Source organism: Adiantum capillus-veneris, chromosome 16 (assembly GCF_014529385.1).
Source record: "Adiantum capillus-veneris isolate H3 chromosome 16, ASM1452938v2, whole genome shotgun sequence".
Classification (NCBI taxonomy): domain Eukaryota; kingdom Viridiplantae; phylum Streptophyta; class Polypodiopsida; order Polypodiales; family Pteridaceae; genus Adiantum; species Adiantum capillus-veneris.
The window spans coordinates 67,481,083-67,500,783 of record NC_140946.1 but is presented as its reverse complement, the minus strand read 5'-3'; the positions used below and the strand labels follow the sequence as shown (position 1 = coordinate 67,500,783).

General features: G+C 43.6%; 1 protein-coding gene across 1 annotated transcript; it reads right to left on the bottom strand.

Moving 5' to 3' along the window:
- Positions 1–17,339: 17,339 nt before the first annotated feature.
- LOC147439213 (uncharacterized) lies at positions 17,340–19,386 on the bottom strand. The gene is made up of 2 exons (XM_086485081.1): positions 18,950–19,386; positions 17,340–17,707 (listed from the first exon to the last, which is right to left on the bottom strand). The coding sequence occupies exons 1-2, from the start codon at positions 19,343–19,345 to the stop codon at positions 17,525–17,527; spliced, it is 579 nt and encodes a 192-aa protein (XP_086341207.1). The 5' UTR covers positions 19,346–19,386; the 3' UTR covers positions 17,340–17,524.
- Positions 19,387–19,701: the final 315 nt, after the last annotated feature.

The following is a 19,701-nucleotide window of genomic DNA, read 5'->3' as shown; positions in this document are numbered from 1 at the left end:
TAACCTTGCTTACACACACTCACACACTTGCACCATGTTTCTCTTTCATCCACCATAGCTAGCACGATCCAATTCCGAACATTTGGTATCAAAGCAATGGTGTGCTAGCTAGGATTGTTGTTATGCATTTGTGTGTTTGTACAATTAGCATTCATTGATCATCATTAGATAGATCCATTAGGCTTGCTCTTTTATTGCATAATGCATACATAATTAGTATTCCATTGGCTACCATGAGCATGTTCTTGAGCTAAAGACTCTTGAGCCACTACTCGCTAGCTAATTGGAAGATTAATTAGCATAAGATTTCATTAATTTTGCATTAGAAACTTGCATTTTGCATTCAAAATCTGCTTCTCATTTTGGCAAAATTGGCATTCACTATTGGTATGTGTGCGTAGCCCCATTCAAATGCTTTCCGTCAAGCCCACCCATGCTAAAATCGCATTTAATTTGCCTATTCTAAAGCTTGCTTGATTTTGGTCTCATACACACCCTCAATCTTTGGAATTTTCTGCAGAACAAAGCCACAGAGGCTGTGTGTATGTGTGTGTGCCTAAAAGAGCATTCAATGCTCACCACCCTTTGTGGAAAAACAAGCCTCAAATAGCTTTGCACGTGGTGGGAACACCTTGCTCTTAGGGGCCATTGACATTTTAAAGGCAAAGGGCCACCCCAAATTGGGCGCCCACGGCGGACTCCAGCCAGGCGCTAGGCTCTTTTGAATCCATTTTTCAGGTCCGAACGACCGCAGCCACCGGCCGACCGTCTCAGGGCAATAAAACCGTCGTTCGACTGACGCCCCCCCCCCCCCCCCCCCCCCTCCCCTTGCCTGCCTGATCGGCCGCAGTCGCATACCATCGCCATCCGGCCACGCCCAGTTACCTGCGAGCTCAACTGCCTTTAAAAGAAATTTCGGGTCCTCCCATACGGGGACCCCCTTCCCGCGACTGCCTGGTGTGTTGTCGCCTTATGCCAATCCCTCCATAGCCCCATATTCTCTAAGCGGGCAATCCTGCCTTACTGCATCCGGGCCTCAAGAGCTCCCCCCTTCCCATGACGCTGCCCCAAGAGTTCCCACGGGCCTCAAGTTTCCTGCTCCCACGGAGTAGAAATCCCAAGAGATCGAAAGCTTCCAAATCTCAAGGCATTGCTCCCACCAAAGCTGCAGCAAAGTTTTGCAAATCTTCTACATCGGCATTCAAAGGTGGCTCCTTCGAGCATACAAAGCTTCTAAAAGGGGAGCTCCAAAGGTATCCAAAGCCAACTTCAAAGGTAGATTCCAATCACCAAAGAATAACTCAAGGCTGTGAAGGGCGACTTCACCTCGAGTGAAGAGGCACTTCACATTTTATTAAGAAGACATTAAAACTGGAATCTTGCAGCCAAGCACAACAATTTCTTGCAATGTATGTAATTGTATTTGTCTACATGGATAACATTATGTGCTTTTGTAATGGGATAGACATTGGCATTGGAGAGTCTCCAAATTGCTAAAATCTCTCCATGTGTGAAGATTCTGTGAGAAATTGTATGAGAAATTCCGCATGCTTGCGCTCTCGGAGTATGACCAAGATGGAAGAGAGCATAAATTTTTGCATAAACCTTTTCATAGGATATTTTATCATATTGTTGCATGTCATTATGATGCATGGAATAAAGCCTGATTGTACCACAAAAAAGGGGACAGAAGAACTCGTTCAAGGGGAGGATACGAAGTCAGACCATGAAGCAATTAAAAGAAACAGTAGAAGCAACGAAGGCAAGAGACCTGACAAAGGATCAGCTCACATAGTAGAATACAAAAAGGACGAAGACGAGAGCAGCGTTGTCTTTTATGAAGACCCATTTTGAAGATGCGGACTCTCTACTTGTAGGGGAGGATTTTTTCCTATGTGGATACCAGCTTATCATCCTGTGTGGACATCACCATCCTTTGTGGATTTTTCCTGTGTGGATCTTATCATCCTGTGTGGGCATCACCATCCTTGGTGGACTTTATTTTCCTGTGTGGATATCACCATCCTATGTGGGTTTTGTTAGCCTGTGTGGATCATGCATCTTCAGTATCTTGTCTCAGTCCAAACCTCAAGGGGAGGATTGTAAAGTGTGAGCTTTGTCCTAAGGTGTGAGTCAAGGAGAAGAGAGTGGATTTATCCCACATACTGTGGAGCAAGGCTGTAGAGCTACTTAAAGCTCATTTCTTGAATCAATAAACAACAACTTCATTTTGCACTACATGCTTGTCTATGGTGAGCTTGTGCTAAGCTAAGTCAATACTCAAGATTGTGTTATGAGTCCAAGCTAATTCTATCTTGGAACCTAATTCACTTGAGTGATAACCTTGCTTACACACACTCACACACTTGCACCGTGTTTCTCTTTCATCCACCATAGCTAGCATGATCCAATTCCTAACAATTCGTGCTATCTAACTAGGTTATACTTTTTGTTGCTCTCTCCACCCAAGCACTCTTGTTATTCTCATTAGGAATCTATTCTAATGAAATTCTCACTATGTTCATGCTATTTTCTGCTACACACAAGTTACTAGGCCATTAAATGTTACACCACATGTGACCCCTATTGTTATAGTATCCAACCAAAAGTTTCTTGATTAACAGTTTACATAGGCTCGAGTGGTACATATCTTCTATGTTAACAGTGCATGTATCTATAATTTATGTTTACACTTTCTCTATCCAAATGAGCTACATAGTAAAAATCAAATCCGCAATTTAACAGTTAAGTTCACAAGGTAATAGCTATTGGTATCATCTTTAGCAATACCAAAGAAATAGCTACCAATAGCTCATGAATAGGGATATTTAAGAAGATTTGATACCAAAAACTTGTCAACTCTACTCAAAAAGGTGGAAACTCAAAGGCTTTACAATATATGTATGATGAAACACGAATCAATAATAAGTCACCCCTATGCATCGACACCTCCATCTCAAGTTTCCATTTCTCTAAGTCAAGCTTGGCATAGGCATAGTATGGAAACAATAACATGTTGGAAAGCAAGAATTTAGCTTTCTCAACTTTTGAAACGTTGCTAATGATATATATTCAACATCCCCAAATGAGGACATCTTGGTTATGATCCACTTTAATAAGAATAACCATTAATGATTAAACTAAAATCAAAATATTGCTTGAATTTCTTTATGGTGGAGATTAAGACTTGAGACTTGAAACATCTTACAGGCAAATCAAGATATCCATAAAGGTCAACAATATTTCTCAAATCTGTATGAAACTATAGTAATCTAAATTAAATACTCTCACTCAATGTGACACCATTTAACAAAAAAACATATTTATATTGCATTTATAAAGGAATCCAGCTTCATGAAAATAATTACAAACGGAGACAACGTTGTTGTTGTTAGGCTTCTCTTACAAGTATTTGTCTTCCTCATCTAGAGATTCATATACACTTGAGTATTTGCGTGTCTATGATACTAGGAAAAAGATAGGTAGTATTATATGGATGGCTTTTCTAAGAGCTCCTAGAGAGTACCTATTGATTCAAGATTCTACAAAAATTCTACTATTCTTATCAAAATCCTTTAGCATCGTAGTGAAAGATTCCTCACGGAACAAAAATAGAGTGATTTCCATCTCTCTTAATGGTTGCTTGCTCATGTCCTTTGAAAAGAAGTTGACTCTGTAAGATTATGTGAGTACAAAGTTATAAAGTACAAAACGATATCATTCTATTAATCTAATGACAAATATACAAAGAATAAATTATAAGAAAAATCTTTGATGACTCTCCATAAATACCACAACTTACTTGCATTGTGAAACTCAATCACATGCTACACAACTATCGATGGTGCACCAAAGCCATCAACAAAATAGCACCACCCAGTGTTATGAGATGTGAAGGCTAAACATTGAAAGCCATAAAGAGGTTTATTCTCTCCAGCATGATAAACTTAAAGATGGAGATGATGTTAAGCTCTGAATGTAAGCTACAAGGGTAGTTTTCTTACCATTCTATCTTTATGTTGGAGATGAACCCTTGCAATGCCCACACACTATTCACACCTCCTATTGTTATGGTATGCAAGTCATGTGAGCTCATACTTTTGCTATCTTCGGGAGTAGAGGTTTCTGTGTAGTGTGAGTGAAATGAAAGTAGAAGGAGTAGAATCTTGTTTCATGGTGTAATGGAGGTGAGAGAAGGAAGAGGAGCTAGCTTGGTGTGAAACTATGTGGTGGGCGAGGGGAAGAGATGGTGGGGGAGGAGCTTGCTTGGTGCTACAATGGAGGTGGGAGAAAGCTAGTAGAGAGATAATGCTGGACTATAGGGGGTGCATGTGGTTGTTGCAGTAATGGAGAGTTTAGAAAAGAGTTTGTAGAGAGAGAAAATCACTCTTTAGCTATAGAATAAGTTTGGAAAGGCTTTGGAGAGTGGAAAATGATGTTTTGAACTTTTCTTGAAAAAAATCTAATTTTTTGAATTTTTTGGTGCATGTTTTTTACTTTTGGAGGTCAAAAATATTTTTTTGACCATGAAATAAGTTTGGGGACCTTTTAAGGAGGGAAAACTTAAAATTTTAAATTTTTTGAAAATTTTTAAATGTGGGCCAAAAAGTGGGGGAAAAGAGGTCAAAGTGCCCCCCCCCTTTATGGCACGGCTGTGGCCAGGGGGGATCTAAGGCCCAAATTTGGGGGCACGAGGAGGCTTTAATCTCGACCGTCCGATCATGCAGTGAACTGGGGGTGAACTCGGGGTGAACTAGGGGTGAACTCGGGGTAAAAATGGCGCCCCGAGTTCACCCCCCTAGTTCATCCGCCTCGCGAGGTGTGGGTCGAACCTGGGACGCCTCGGTTGCCACACGAATGCCCTACCACCACGCTAGTACGCGTGGTTGTCCATGTTGGCATGGCACATAATCATACCCTAGTTTAGGCGCCCCTAGTTCAGCCTTAGTTCACTACCAGTTCATCCACCCCTAGCTTAACCGCCCCTAGTTCACCGTTAGTTCACTCCCAGTTCACCCACCCCTAGTTCACTACGTGATCCGATGGTTGAGATTAAAGCCGCCCGCATCCCCAAATTTGGGCCCTAGATCCCCTTTAACCAAGAGTCGTGCCATATAGTGACGAGGCCTAGCCACCCCCCTTACCTTCTTACTAGGTAAAACCATTAAGAGATGTAAGGCTACCTTGTCCCTCTACTTTTTTAAGGATATAGAGTGTGTCCCAAAGGGCCCCTAGAGGGTTCATATTTTTCTTAATGTTTTCCTAATGTGAGGTTTTCTTGCAAATCATGCAAAAAAGGTGGTGCATAATTGTCAACCATTTTGGGACTCGGTTGCTCTTTGAAGTGCAATGGCTTTCATATGGTTCCACCAACACTATGGTTTGCAATTGTGGCAGACGACTCATTTGTTCTCCTTGTAGCCTCTTCATGCTCATCCTTGTCTACAATTGCACATAAGATTGCTTTATGACTGGAACCCTTCGTTGAATCACCTTGAAGAACATAAACATAACTATTGATGGCAAGTGTTTCGGTCATAATGCAACCTTGTGTGCAATTGTAGACAAGGATGAGCATTGGTTCTGGAGAACTACGTGGTTAACAAAAAGTGTTGGTTCTACCCAACTACTCATTTGTTTGTCCTTAGCAATGAACGAGATATTTCTACCGTTGTTGGGAGACTCCCATTGGTTGGGCATGGCACTTTTTACTCACTTTCGTTTCCCTGGCCTTTTCCCAGGTTATCGTCGCATGGAGAGAGAGAGAGAGAGAGAGAGAGAGAGGGGGGGGGGGGGGGGGGGGGGGGGGGGGTGGTGGTTGTTTGAACGTTGTGAAACAATCCCAACCAAGAGACCTATAATATCCATTGCGGACAGAGCTTGAGTTGAAGACGCGCGCGCGCGCACACACACACACACACACACACACACACACACACACAAAGATGCGAGTTACTACAAACAACAAAAAGTTTGCCCCTTTTTTTGGGAAATTATTTATCTCATTTCGACGCACAAGTGTGTATGACTTGATAAAGCAAAGTGTTTTCTTCGAAGTTTAGTGTATTTTGAACCGGCTAAAATAGCAAAATCCCAGCTAGATTTAGAACTTGCATTGATCAAATTCAACAAAACCTAACAAATTTTAGTGCAACTACCAATAAATGCTTCAAATTTTGACCTATTTACCGAAAGAGTTTTAGGTGTGCTCTATTTTGGCAAGTTAAATCACTCTTTATCTGGCAGTTTCTTATAAAAATTGTCCAATTAGATTCATTGAAGGTAGGAAATAAGCTATATGTTGCCCACATGTGTTCTAAGGTGGAGATACAAAGTAGAGTCTTTTGTGGTTGTCCTACCTAGCAATTATGTAGCATATTATGGTTCTTAGATAACCATATGTTTACTCGGCTATCTCAATGTTTTTCATGGCCAAGATATGTTTCAAGGATTCAAATTTGTCGTAGCAATTGCATCCTCAAAAAAGGATATGTGCAAAAAAGCTACAAAATATGCTGGTTCAATTTTCGACTCATTACTTTAGTGAGAATCTAGGAAGATGCTTAGGTGTTGAAGGAAGAGCGTGCACTGGGAGAGAGAAAGCCATTTATATTTTAGCGGCAGAGGAAATAGAGCATGCAGAAGGCGAGCACATCAGTGCTTCATGCAAAGGACAGACCTAGCAAGGCGCATCCGATGAGATGGCAATGAGATGAGGCCGAATTGGAGAATAAGCTAGGTGGCGGCCTGCATGGAGGCATCTCTCTCTCTTATTGTACGTCCATAGGCGATATATACTCTCTCCCTCTCTCTCTCTCTCTCTCTCTCGTTTTGCCATGTTGCATTGTGGGCTATGCCTCAGCCGTCTCTTCTTGCATGATTTCGTACAGCAGCTCGCCCTGCGTGATCTCATGTCCTACCCTACCACAAGACAAGCATGGGGGAAAGGGCGACTTCGCAATGGGAGCATCGAACACAAGGAGTCTCGGGGGGAGGGGCGCTATGCCAGTTCAATGGGTATGGTGGATGGAAGAGCCAACAAAGGGGGACGGACAGCCTCAGCACCATTTGACACGCTATATTGAATGAAGTGCAAGCGGTGGGATCCACAATGTTGAAGTGATGCTTGTTTCTTGTGAAGCTCGGAATCCAATTTGTCTTTGTTTATTTTCTTTTGTCCGTGTTTCCTTCTCCCTTGTTTGAGTTCACTTTATCAGGGAGTGGTTTCGCCTTGGGGACAAACAATCCCACGGGGGCGCGTGATTAGGGCGTCAGGTTGCCAACCATGAGGTAGCGGGTTTGAGTTCCCGGGGGGGGGGGGTCGTGGATCAATCCACTGACCTTTTTCCCAACTATCTATCCTCCTCGAGATTCCCACAACAAGCGCTAAACCAGTGATCCCACCGCCCTGGACCCCGTGTTAGATAGTGACGTGGGATGGACGGGGTGACAGAGGGGACCTCAGAGATTTGGGGAAGGAGCGAAGGAGGGTGGCGCCAGATGAGATGGGGCAAGAGTTCACTCCTATGAACTCAAGAAGGCAGAAGCTAGGCTATTGAATTTGAGCAACATGGAGTTCCACTTATGTAAGTCCAGTGTCGATCGCGCCATCATTGAGATCCTCCCCACTTTATCTTTTTCATCCCTCCATGGGCTCAAGAAAGGACTTCAGTGTGCTATTTTCCTCTTGCTTTGACATTTGACATCTACAATATCGTCCAACTTCTTCTCAAATGCAAGCATGCCTTTCACCTCAAGTGCATCAATACATGGCTTAGAAGCCACTCCACCTAAATCAGAGTTGAAGTTGATGTTGATGATGTTTTCATGATGGAGAGTAAGTGCAACATTGATGAGCCCCGTTGCAATTACAATATAAGGAGGCCATTGTTAGTCATGTGAATTCAAATGTTGAAGCCTCGACAAGAATTGACAGAGGATTTGACGTTTCTGTGAAAGCGAGGCTGAAAACTAGGCAACCAAGTGCGAGTGCCCTCCTTGGCTTGGGCAACCTATTACTGTGTGGCAAGGGAGGCATCTCCTACCTACTCACACCCCTACTTCTGCGCAGCTCTAGCCATTCTTTGTGCATTATGGTGGGCCTTGCCACCCTATAGCCCTATTGTCCTTGGCTTGTTGTGCATGGTGTAAAGTGGGAAGTGGAAGGTTGACGACCACTAACATGCAAGCATCTAGCCTTCCAAATCATCCACAAGGCGACAACAAGTAGCAAAAATCATCTCGCGGCAAATGGTAGCGACTGGACTAAATGGATATTATGTGTTTTTGTGTATGTGTTTGGTGATGGGGACTTTGCTCCCTATGCTCCCACAAACGATAGGAGTCCCACAGACATCTACAAGAGCTATGTGACATAAAGACCCAAGTGGAACCAACGGTGGAAAAATCAATGTAGCCTATATCTATCTATATCTATAGTATTATAATAGGGGAAGGGATTCCGACCTCTCCCTCGAACACGTGGCAGCACAAGGTTGTTCCGGAAGGTTTCACGCGAGTGTGCACTGAAGAGCAGTGGACAGGTTACATGACACACAATATGAGAGAGAGAGAGAGAGAGAGAGAGAGAGAGAGAGAGAGGTGTGTTCCTCTGGTGGCGCCGGCGTCTTACACAGTACGAGCCTCATTGCCTCACATACGAGAAAGAGATAGTTGCACCTCACATACGAGAGAGAGATAGTTGCACCTCTAGAGGACGGCACCCGCGTTTATTTTGAGCACTAAGCCCCTCTCTGTCTCACACACACACGCACGCGCATGCAGGCAAAAGGAGTGCAGACGGGTTGCTATCTCTCTCTCTCTCTCTCTCTCTCTCTCTCTCTCTCTCTCTCTCTCTCTCGCTCTCTCTCTCTCTCTCTCTCTCTCTCTCTCTCTCTCTCTCTCTCTCTCTCTCACACACACACACACACACACACACACATACACACAAACGTTGATGGGTTGAGCATGGATGCACACGCATGGCCCACACGTACTCAAAATTTCAAAAATTCCCAAAACACCCCCAATATTTTGTAACAAGTCCCAGAATGCCCAAGCACTTTGCTAAAACTCCATTGTGGACATGTCCTCCCATCCTTCCAGCTCAAGAACACAAGAAAATTTTATATCTTGGCTGCCAGCCTCAATGAAGGAGGTGCATACGTCGTCAAAATTGAGCAACATCCATGCATATTTCAGACACTCCTATGAACTCAAGAAGGCAGAAGTTAGGCTATTGAATTTGAGCGACATGGAGTTCCACTTATGTAAGTCCAGTGTCAATCGCACCATCATTGAGATCCTCCCCACTTTATCTTTTTCATCCCTCCATGGGCTCAAGAAAGGACTTGAGTGTGCTATTTTCCTCTTGCTTTGACATTTGACATCCACAATATCATCCAACTTCTTCCCAAATGCAAGCATGCCTTTCACCTCAAGTGCATCAATACATGGCTTAGAAGCCACTCCGCCTGAATCAGAGTTGATGTTGATGATGTTTTCATGATGGAGGATAAGTGCAACATTGATGAGCCCCGTTGCAATTCCAATATAAGGAGGCCATTGTTAGTCAGGTGAATTCAAATGTTGAAGCCTCAACAAGAATTGACAGAGGATTTGAGGTTTCTGTGCAAAGCGAGGCTGAAAACTAGGCAACCAAGTGCGAGTGCCCTCCTTGGCTTGGGCAGCCTATTACTGTGTGGCAAGGGAGGCATCTCCTACCTACTCACACCCCTGCTTCTGTGCAGCTCTAGCCATTCTTTGTGCATTATGGTGGGCCTTGCCACCCTATAGCCCTATTGTCCTTGGCTTGTTGTGCATGGTGTAAAGTGGGAAGTGGAAGGTTGACGACCACTAACATGCAAGCATCTAGCCTTCCAAATCATCCATAAGGCGACAACAAGTAGCAAAAAAAAAATCATCTTGCGGCAAATGGTGGCGACTTGACTAAAGGGCTATGTTGTGTTTTTGTGTATGTGTTTGGTGATGGGGACTTTGCTCCCTATGCTCCCACAGACGATGGGAGTCCCATAGACATCTACAAGAGCTATGTGACATAAGGACCCGAGTGGAACCAACGGTGGAAAAATCAATGTAGCCTATCTCTATCTATATCTATACTATTATTATAGGGGAAGGGATTCCGACCCCTCCTCCAAACACATGGCAGCACAAGGTTGTTCAGACAGGTTTCACGCCAATGTGCACTGAAGAGCAGTGGGCAGTTATATGACACACATTATGAGAGAGAGAGAGAGAGAGAGAGAGAGAGAGAGAGAGAGAGAGAGAGAGATGTGTGTTCCTCTGGTGGTACCGGCATCTCACACAGTACGAGCCTCATTGCCTCACATACGAGAAAGAGATAGTTGCACACACATACAAGAGAGAGAGAGAGAGAGAGAGAGAGAGAGAGAGAGAGATAGTTGCACCTCTAGAGGACGGCAACCATGTTTATTTCGAGCACTGAGCCCCTTTCTGTCTCACACATACACACACACACATGCACGTGTGTGCAGGCAAAAGGAGTCCATACGGGTTGCTCTCTCTCTCTCTCTCTCTCTCTCTCTCTCTCTCTCTCTCTCTCTCTCTCTCTCTCTCTCTCTCTCTCTCTCTCTCTCTCACACACACACACACACACACACACACACACACACACACACACACACACAGAAAAACGTTGATGGGTTGAGCACAGATGCACACACATGGCCCACACGCACTCAAAATTTCAAAAATTCCCAAAACACCCCCAATATTATGTAACACTTCCCAGAATGCCCAAGCACTTTGCTACTCCTCCATTGTGGACATGTCCTCCCATCCTTCCAGTTCAAGAACACAAGAAAATTTTATATCTTGGCTGCCAGCCTCAATGAAGGATGTGCATACGTCGTCAAGATTGAGCAACATCCATGCATATTTCAGGCACTCCTATGAACTCAAGAAGGCAGAAGCTAGGCTATTGAATTTGAGCGACATGGAGTTTGAGTGACATGGAGTTCCACTTATGTAAGTCCAGTGTCGATCGCGCCATCATTGAGATCCTCCCCACTTTATCTTTTTCATTCCTCCATGGGCTCAAGAAAGCACTTGAATGTGCTATTTTCCTCTTGCTTTGACATTTGACATCCACAATATCGTCCAACTTCTTCCCAGATGCAAGCATGCCTTTCACCTCAAGTGCATCAATACATGGCTTAGAAGCCACTCCACCTGAATCAGAGTTGATGCTGATGATGTTTTCATGATGGAGGATAAGTGCAACATTGATGAGCCCCGTTGCAATTACAATATAAGGAGGCCATTGTTAGACAGGTGGATTCAAATGTTGAAGCCTCGACGGGGATTGGCAGAGGATTTGAGGTTTCTATGCAAAGCGAGGTTGAAAACTAGAGAATGCAACCAAGTGCCAGTGCCCTCCTTGACTTGGGCAGCCTATTACTGTGAGGCATCTCCTACCTACTCACACCCCTGCTTCTGCGCAGCTCTAGCCATTCTTTGTGCATTATGTGGGCCTTGCCACCATATAGACCTATTGTCCTTGGCTTGTTGTGCATGGTGTAAAGTGGAAAGTGGAAGGTTGACGACCACTAACATGCAAGCATCTAGCCTTCCAAATCATCCACAAGGCGAAAGAAATAGCAAAAATCATCTCGCGGCAAATGGTGGCGATTGGACTAAAGGGCTATGATGTGTTTTTGTGTATGTGTTTGGCGATGGGGACTTTGCTCCCTATGCTCCCACAGAGGATGGGAGTCCCATAGACATCTACAAGAGCTATGTGACACAAGGACCCGAGTGGAACCAACGGTGGAAAAATCAATGTAGCATCGACATTCTTTTGAATTTGTGACCTTTGACCATCCGTCGGCCCATATTCGTGTCGACTAACTGCAAAACCCCCACTAATTTGTCGCAAAGTGGAAAAAAAAGTGAGACAAGCTGGCCTATAATGCTATAGATTTACGAGAAGTCTGTCAAGCTCCAGGTCAATATCTTAATCATGGTAAAATAACTTCACTAAGAGTGGTATGTAGGTATATTTGAGACTTTTTGGAAATAAAGTAACTGTTCCTCTTAAATTTTCATGTTGTAGGACAAAAACATTATTTGCTTGAAAAATCTTTCCTCACTGTTGTGCTTATTTGTACTCTCTCTCTCTCTCTCTCTCTCTCTCTCTCTCTCTCTCTCTCTCTCTCTCTCTCTCTCTCTGTGTCTCTCTCTCTCTCTAAGGTAAAATGGGACAAACCGATACAAGGAAGAGGAAACGATAGAAGGGAAGAGAGAGATATAGATGGGAATGCGGACTTCACTAGAAGTGACGCCTTTATACACATAGCTTAAAAAATCCACATAGCACTGCCAAAGGCGACGCCGTTGTACTGGGTTACTTTCAAATGCTTAAGACCAACATCCTCAAAAACCTCTCTGATCACCTTGAAAGCGCTTCACAATAATAGAAAATTTACCTATGCTTTCCATAAGGGCCGCGTTGATATATATGAAGACCTTGATTTAAGAGCCAACTTATGGTGGAGTTGGACGCAACCAGAAACTCAAGTAGCCCATTCAATATACTAGGGAACGCGTTCCAAGTACACATTTTAACTTGAAAATGAACACTAACCGCTAAACAAAGGGCACATCTTATTTGACAAATGTTGGTACAAGAAAAGACCTTTACCTAAGTAAACTACACATCAGGAGCCACAATCGAACATGAACACTTGCGTTCAGAACCAAGATTGCTCTGCGGTAACCATCCTATCTTCATCGCGTCGTTTCCCTCTATGTTTTTCATTAGCTATTAAAAGAAAGTCTGACTTCCTCCTCAACCATTCACAAGAAGTTTTGGACAGATTCTCACAATAATCCCCAGAGTTTTACTTAACATCATGAGCTTCTGGGAGGGAGACCCGGCATACCTAGCTAGGTACGATCGGGGGCAAGGGACCGCCGGCCGGGCTGCCCCCAATCGTACCTAGCTAGGTATGCCCGGCCGGCGGTCCCCTGCCCCCAATGGTACCTAGCTAGGTATGTCGTGCCTCTCGAGCAGAAGCTCATGATGTTATGCATTGTATGAAACACATTGAAAAAGGCTCCCTTTTTCTACATGAGAAAATTTCTAAATCTTCTTGTGATTGCCTGGCCACGTGGCCCGTCTCCGGCCTGAGCTACACGTGCCTTCGCTGCCTTCACCTCCCTTTACAATTAACTCTTGAATATCACTTTTCTCTTACAAGTGAAACGGAATCGGGTCATATTCTTCTCGAAAAAACCCAAAGCAAAATCGTACCACGCATATTTAGCACGATGAACTTGAAAAGTTGTTTGATCTTCTAGCCCATCACCCATTGTCTTGCCTTCCATGCTCTTCACAACAAACCATCACCCATTGTCTTGCCTTCCATGCTCTTCACAACAAACCATCACCCATTGTCTTGCCTTCCATGCTCTTCACAACAAACTATGACCTTGGTCACAAGCCGCGTTTCAAAAATAACCATTTTCTAGGCATTGAATTTTAAGAAAAGACTATTGAGACAACTGAGATTGATGTCAAGATGTAAGGTATTTACTAGGATTTATAGTTAAAAAACCTTAATTTTTGCCCTAAAATTTGACCTTAGAAGAGATCATAACCAAGATATTTCATTCTCAATTAGAAAATTTACATCACAAGCCAAGACATGTGAGCATTACCACAAACATTGCTTCAGAAACCTTGCTATGCTACCTTCATGCCCATGAATACAACTCAAACGCATTCAACTACTTATCCCACACTTGGAAATCGGCTAGAATCAGTATGACCATTTAACCTACCCAAACCTACCCAAAGGCATGTGCTTTCCATTTCACATGGGTCACTTGAGCCCTTTCAATACATATTCTCTCTCTTTCTAGCTTGGCTTGCAGCACACAAAGAGTTGCCTACAATTGACATTCCACACTTAAGTCATCAGGAAATGACGACAAACGTTGACAATTGTGATAGAAGTCCTCATCTTGAAATCAATCATTATCTAATGTATTACAAATTATATGAATGAATCTAATGTGATGTAATTCATCAGTCCACAAAGCAATTGGCCAATAAATAGACATAGACATTTATGCAAACACACTTGGAGCAACATCTTGGCCGATTCAAGGTCGAGAAAACCCACCAAAAAAAAGTCATGTCAAGACAAGGGTAATACCAAGGCCAGCATGGTCTCTAGGCAAGGCCGGCCAGGTGTGCATGTTTAGGGGCTCCTAAAGATAGGTTATGGGTCTATAAGAGGAGATGGTTTGGTGGAGAGTAGCATCCCTCCCCTGTTCTTTCAGTGGTATCCGAGCTTCTTGCGTTCTTGGAAAAGAAAGAAGGGTCGTGGAGTTCTGGTTTCTTGAGTTTTTGGACTACATAAGGAGTTCTTAGTACAACGTTGGATTTTTGGTGCAATTGTGGATCATTGGATAAAGCTTGCAGATAAGTGCCACATGGCAAAAAAAATATTTTCTAATATTTCTTCTTATTGATACTTGTGTACTTCTATCTTTAAAGAGGGCCATTTAATATTGGTTTAAACATTATTTTTAATGCTTTTGAAATATATTACAATCTAAATGAGTCATTGTTACACTTGTTTCCAAAAAGTGTAATACTCTATTGTCACAAAATAAATAAATAAATGCTAATGTCACTTTCTCACTTTTACTCTCATAAAGAACCCTCTTATTTAATTCCTCTCAATAGCATTATGTAGGCCATAATGAACTTTCACCTTATTTACATAGGATTGCATGCATGCAAATGAGCAAGACGAGGAGAGAGAGCTCTGTTGAGGGAGAAGCCAACCTCCTCCATGGAGGAAGGCACCATGGCGAGCATGGCCGGCTGCATGCACCGGGGCTACACAACGTGAAATAACCTCATTTCTCTCTCTCTCTCTCTCTCTCTCTCTCTCTCTCTCTCTCTCTCTGTGTGTGTGTGTGTGTGTGTGTGTGTGTGTGCACGCGCGCGCGCGCATTTGACTTCTGTACGCCATGGGTGAGGCTCGTTTTTACACGAGGGCACCCCTTTGGGGTTATTGGATGGCCAAAGTGGCCAACCCCCTCACTAGAAGATTTAAAAATTTTCTCATGTAGGAAATCAGAGTCTTTTTCAGTGTTTTTTGTATAATGCATAACATCATGAGCTTCTGCTCGAGAGTCTCCGCATACCTAGCTGGGTACGATTGGGAGCAAGAGACCACCCCCCTCCCCCCCAACCAGGCCGACGGTCCCTTGCCCCCAGTCGTACCTAGCTAGGTATACTGTGCCTCCCTCGCAGAAGCTCATGATGTTGAGGTTAGTCACAATGTGGGAATTATTGAGAGAATGTATCCAAAACTTGTTGTGCCTTTAAAGGGGGCCTTTTTCACTCAAGGGGGAAGGGGCTAGGGAGTCCTCAAGCTTCAGTCCGGAAGGCTTGCAAGGCTAGGGACAATTCTCGAGCTTCGGTTCGAAAGACCTTCCACATCTAGAACGCGATCACAACCAAAAATATTAAAAATGTCAACAATCAAAATCTCATAGACGTACAAAACTCATGCGACTCCCATGAAATCTGATTAAAGTTGATGAAGCACCAACCAAACTTAGGCATGCAAGAGCCCTGCAAGTTGCCATAAACAGAAGTCATCAAGCACCCATGTACAAACCATTATATTTGGTATGCCCGTGTCATATTTATAGAAATAAGTAGAGATGGCGTGGCCGTTGGGATAAGGGGGTTCTTGTTCCTCTCTCTCTCTCTCTATCAAGCAAAGGCACGGCTTTGAGCTTGAGCCTCAAGAAGGCAAACCACAACCTTCGGGCAGGTCGACAAGCCTTGAGGTTTATGCAAGGTTTGTACGGATTGTGAGTACCACCGTGGCTTTAAAGTATACAAAACCAAAGAAAGGCTTCAAAGTATACAACCTTCTGCTCGGAGATTTAATCAGAGGGATGAGCACTTCTTGTGCAACCACGATTGGACACACTATATTATTCATTTGTTTGTGGAGTTACAAAGTTTAGAAATCCAGCTATGTTCGGCACAGATACTCCACAATCGGCTCTTCTTCTTTTGCGAAGATAAGAACCATTTCAGGAATTTACTCCACATATGGAGGATAAATATGCCCAAAAACACACAGCTTGATTGATCTGCATTAGAAAGAGGCATTTCATTACCGGAAGAAATTGCTAGACAAGTGAGTTATTTTCTCTCTGTTCGAGTCTTCCTCGAGAAAGGCTCTAATTTAGTCGTAGACAAATAGGAGCAACAAGTCTACTCAATTAGGGCATCTCGCTTGAGATAGCCTCCTCAATTTTGTTACCCAATTGGTCAATAAGTTAACTTAGTTCGAGTAACTTTTTTGAGATGGCCTTCACTACCGGTACTAAAAACACTTAGATTCCTTCTGGCCCAAGGAAAAATCTGTTGCAGAGGTATGGATCCCAATCATTCAATTTAGTTTGTGGCTACGAGGAAATCATCCCACATATGGATATGTACTCTGTGGATCAGTTCACCTGATGCAGATTTAATTTAAAGAAACACTAATGTTCTAAAGAAGAGATCTTCATCAATGTTTTCGAAAATGAAAACTCTCTCTCCCTTTTCCCTTAAGACAGACGAAACGGTTGGGTGGAGTAGCATGCCAGTCCCTCCCTTGTCCTTTCAAGTCTCACAATGAGCACCACCAATGCCCTTTGTTTTGGGGAGTGCAACACTCAAAGGGCATCTCAGAGGCCTTGAAAGTACGAACAAGCTGAAAAACAAACCCACTTCTTCGTCATGGAGTTAATACCAAAAAGCACCTTGGGCACTCCTAAAGCTGGGACCATCCTCCAATAGATCAAAGACCAAGTGAGTGAGTGAGTATGTGTGTGAGTGTGTATGGGGCTTGAGGCACCCCAGCAAGCAAGAACACCTTGAACTTATGAAGCATCAACAAATTTGAATACCCTTCCTCGACTCTCGATAGAAGTCTTCTACGTGGGTCAGTGAAGTGCGCACTTGGATGAACATAAGTATCAGCTCCAGAAGACAACTGAGAGAATTCTCTAGCTCAGGCCAAAACAGAAAAATTGAAACCTAGAAGAATGTAACCGTCTCAATAAACCCCCCCCCCCCCAATTATCAGATGAGATTTTAGCTTGTAACAGCAATGTGCTCGTCAGCCTTCGGTAGATCGGTGATAGTACTAGGTGGCACTAGTGTTCCTGCCAGCACATCAGAAGTAAAGCAACGGGTCTATCACAAGCTTACTCTACCCAAAAACTTAGCACTCAGCTTTCACACACTTGCACGTGTGTTTCCAGAAGAATAGAGAAGGCTGCGTGAGTGGCTGAGCACTCTCTTAACATTAACTAGAAGAGAAAATATGCCATTAACATAAAAATTCCCCTCTTTTGGCGCCTGTCAAGCAGGCTGTATCAATGGGTAACTCATAAAAAAACAATATACAAAAATCTATACCAAAGTAGAAACCCTGCTTGATAAACTATCTCTTCAGCTTGAGCTTTCTTGCACTACTGATGGTGCATCCTGTGGAGGTGGCTCTTCGAACACCTTGGAATCTGAGGGGGTCTCCACAAATCCTTGAGACTCCATAGCATCCTTGTAAACTTCTGTTCCCTTAAAGTCTGCTGCACCATAGTTGTAGAACCTTACTGCCGCGAAGCATCCAATAAGCTGCAGCCACAATTGCAAGAAAAACAGCTGTAAGCTAGCTTGATTTATCAAAATTTAACAAAACCCTTAAAATGAAAAGCAGGCTATCAACAGTAGACACAATTCTCACTACACATTCAGAGAATGATAGTGTTGTTGATTAAAAAAAAGAGCAGCGGCCTTACATCTTGGGGCAGGAGAAACTAAATGTGCAAAAAATAAGGGCCCTATTCTATTAAGATAAGGCTCAGTAAATCCATTGGCAAGTTGCAGCACGCATAGGCAGCAAAAGAGGTCCAGGTCGAGCCCTCTGCTCCGAAAAAGCAATTTTATCCAGCACAGGACAACCCAATTAGACAACCAGGATTTATCAAAAAATCTAAGGTGAAGTATACCGTGATTTAGACACTGAACACCGGGATATATATGCCTAGATGAATCCAGGACATGCCCAGGTTCACCTCTAAAGGGAACTGAAATAAACTGATGGTAGTCATCCACAAGTCAACACAACCATCAGCTCCATCATGCCTAGTATTTAATAAATACTACGACATCCACACTAACGTCACCTGTGCCCAGTAGTGAGTGTAGAACTAGGTACTAATACATACCACCGCACATCCACACACAACACACAGAAACACACAAGCATAATCAAGACCAGATTTTGCATACTGAGTTTCTGTCATAACTCTAGACATGCAGGGCAGATTCAGCCATCATAGGAAAAGTTAGCACAAAAATGCAAAAACATGCCCTTGAAAATAAAGGTACAATGAAACTGCAACTGGGATTTTACCTTATCAACTGGGAAATTTACACTACAAACCAGGAAATATGAGCTGGTCCAGCCTAAGTAAACTGTAAATGTGTGTACTTTGCTAGAACAAAATGGCTATCTGTATGTAGAACCACTACGCATGCATAGACAGCAAGATAGGCCCAGGTTTCAGAGTGCCCTAGGTAATGGGCAAAGGGTAGCTTTCAGCAAGTCGTAAGCAAAAACTAGTACACTAAATACAGCTTCACCTACAACCTAGTAACAGAGAAGCTTAAGTGCAATGAAAAAAGCTTGGTCACTACAGAGACATGAGAAGATGCATGCATGAATACATACTCAGAGGGTCTCTTCTCTCTCGCAATTTGTCATCCATACCCAGACATCCAAATCCTCACATATACATGAAAATTGTCATCCACACTCTTGCATACCTGGAAGAACACACACATACACAAGCACAATAACAGACATATACTGACCGCAATAAGAACGCCAAAGGCCCATAGGTATTGAACAACGAAGCCGAGCAGTTCAAACTGAGGGCCTTCCCAGAAGTCCGGTTCTTGTCCGGGAAGGTCGGGCTTCACATACTCTCCATAGGCAGATTCGTCATCATCAAGGGGCTCCCTCTGCTCAACAACAGGCTTCTGTCTCTGAGAAGAGCGTCTGGCAGCGACCTGGAGAAGCGGAAGCTTACTTCTTCCTGTCGACAAAACCCTGATTTGTGCGAAGGAAGAAATGCGAAGCTCTCTTTCGCGCCTTGTCACCCTTGAAGACAACGCAACTGCTTGGGAAGGAGCACAAACACAGGGACTTCTCTCTCCTCCCCGTGGCGCTTCACTTGTATAGCACGGGCCCGATGAGAGGGACGCCATGGCAGCTCAAACTGCAGACCGAGAGAGTTACTTCATGTTCAATATCTATATGAGAAGGATAAGGATGTTAGAAGATACTTGCAAATGTGTGTGTGTGTGTGTGTGTGTGTGTGTGAGAGAGAGAGAGAGAGAGGAAAATTATTTGGCATGCTAAAACATGTCTTGCTGGGTTCACACAGCACACCGCCTGCCCGTGCTTGGGCGTGCGTACGTGGAAGACAGTTGGCATTAAATGATGGGCTGCGAAAAAAGGCAACGCCCAAAAAAATGGACAGGCAAATTCCCTTGCCCAAGCATGGGCGGGCATTGAACTTCGAACATCTCAGCTATCAAACCAGTAGGCTAAAGCCACGCGA

What these genes read in the sequence shown, in the direction of transcription:
- LOC147439213 (XM_086485081.1), bottom strand. Translation starts at nt 19,345, where the DNA reads ATGGCGTCCCTCTCATCGGGCCCGTGCTATACAAGTGAAGCGCCACGG. An exon ending in CCTTTGGCGTTCTTATTGCG is followed by an intron (nt 17,708 to 18,949) that starts GTCAGTATATGT and finishes TTGTGGCTGCAG; the next exon opens with CTTATTGGATGCTTCGCGGC.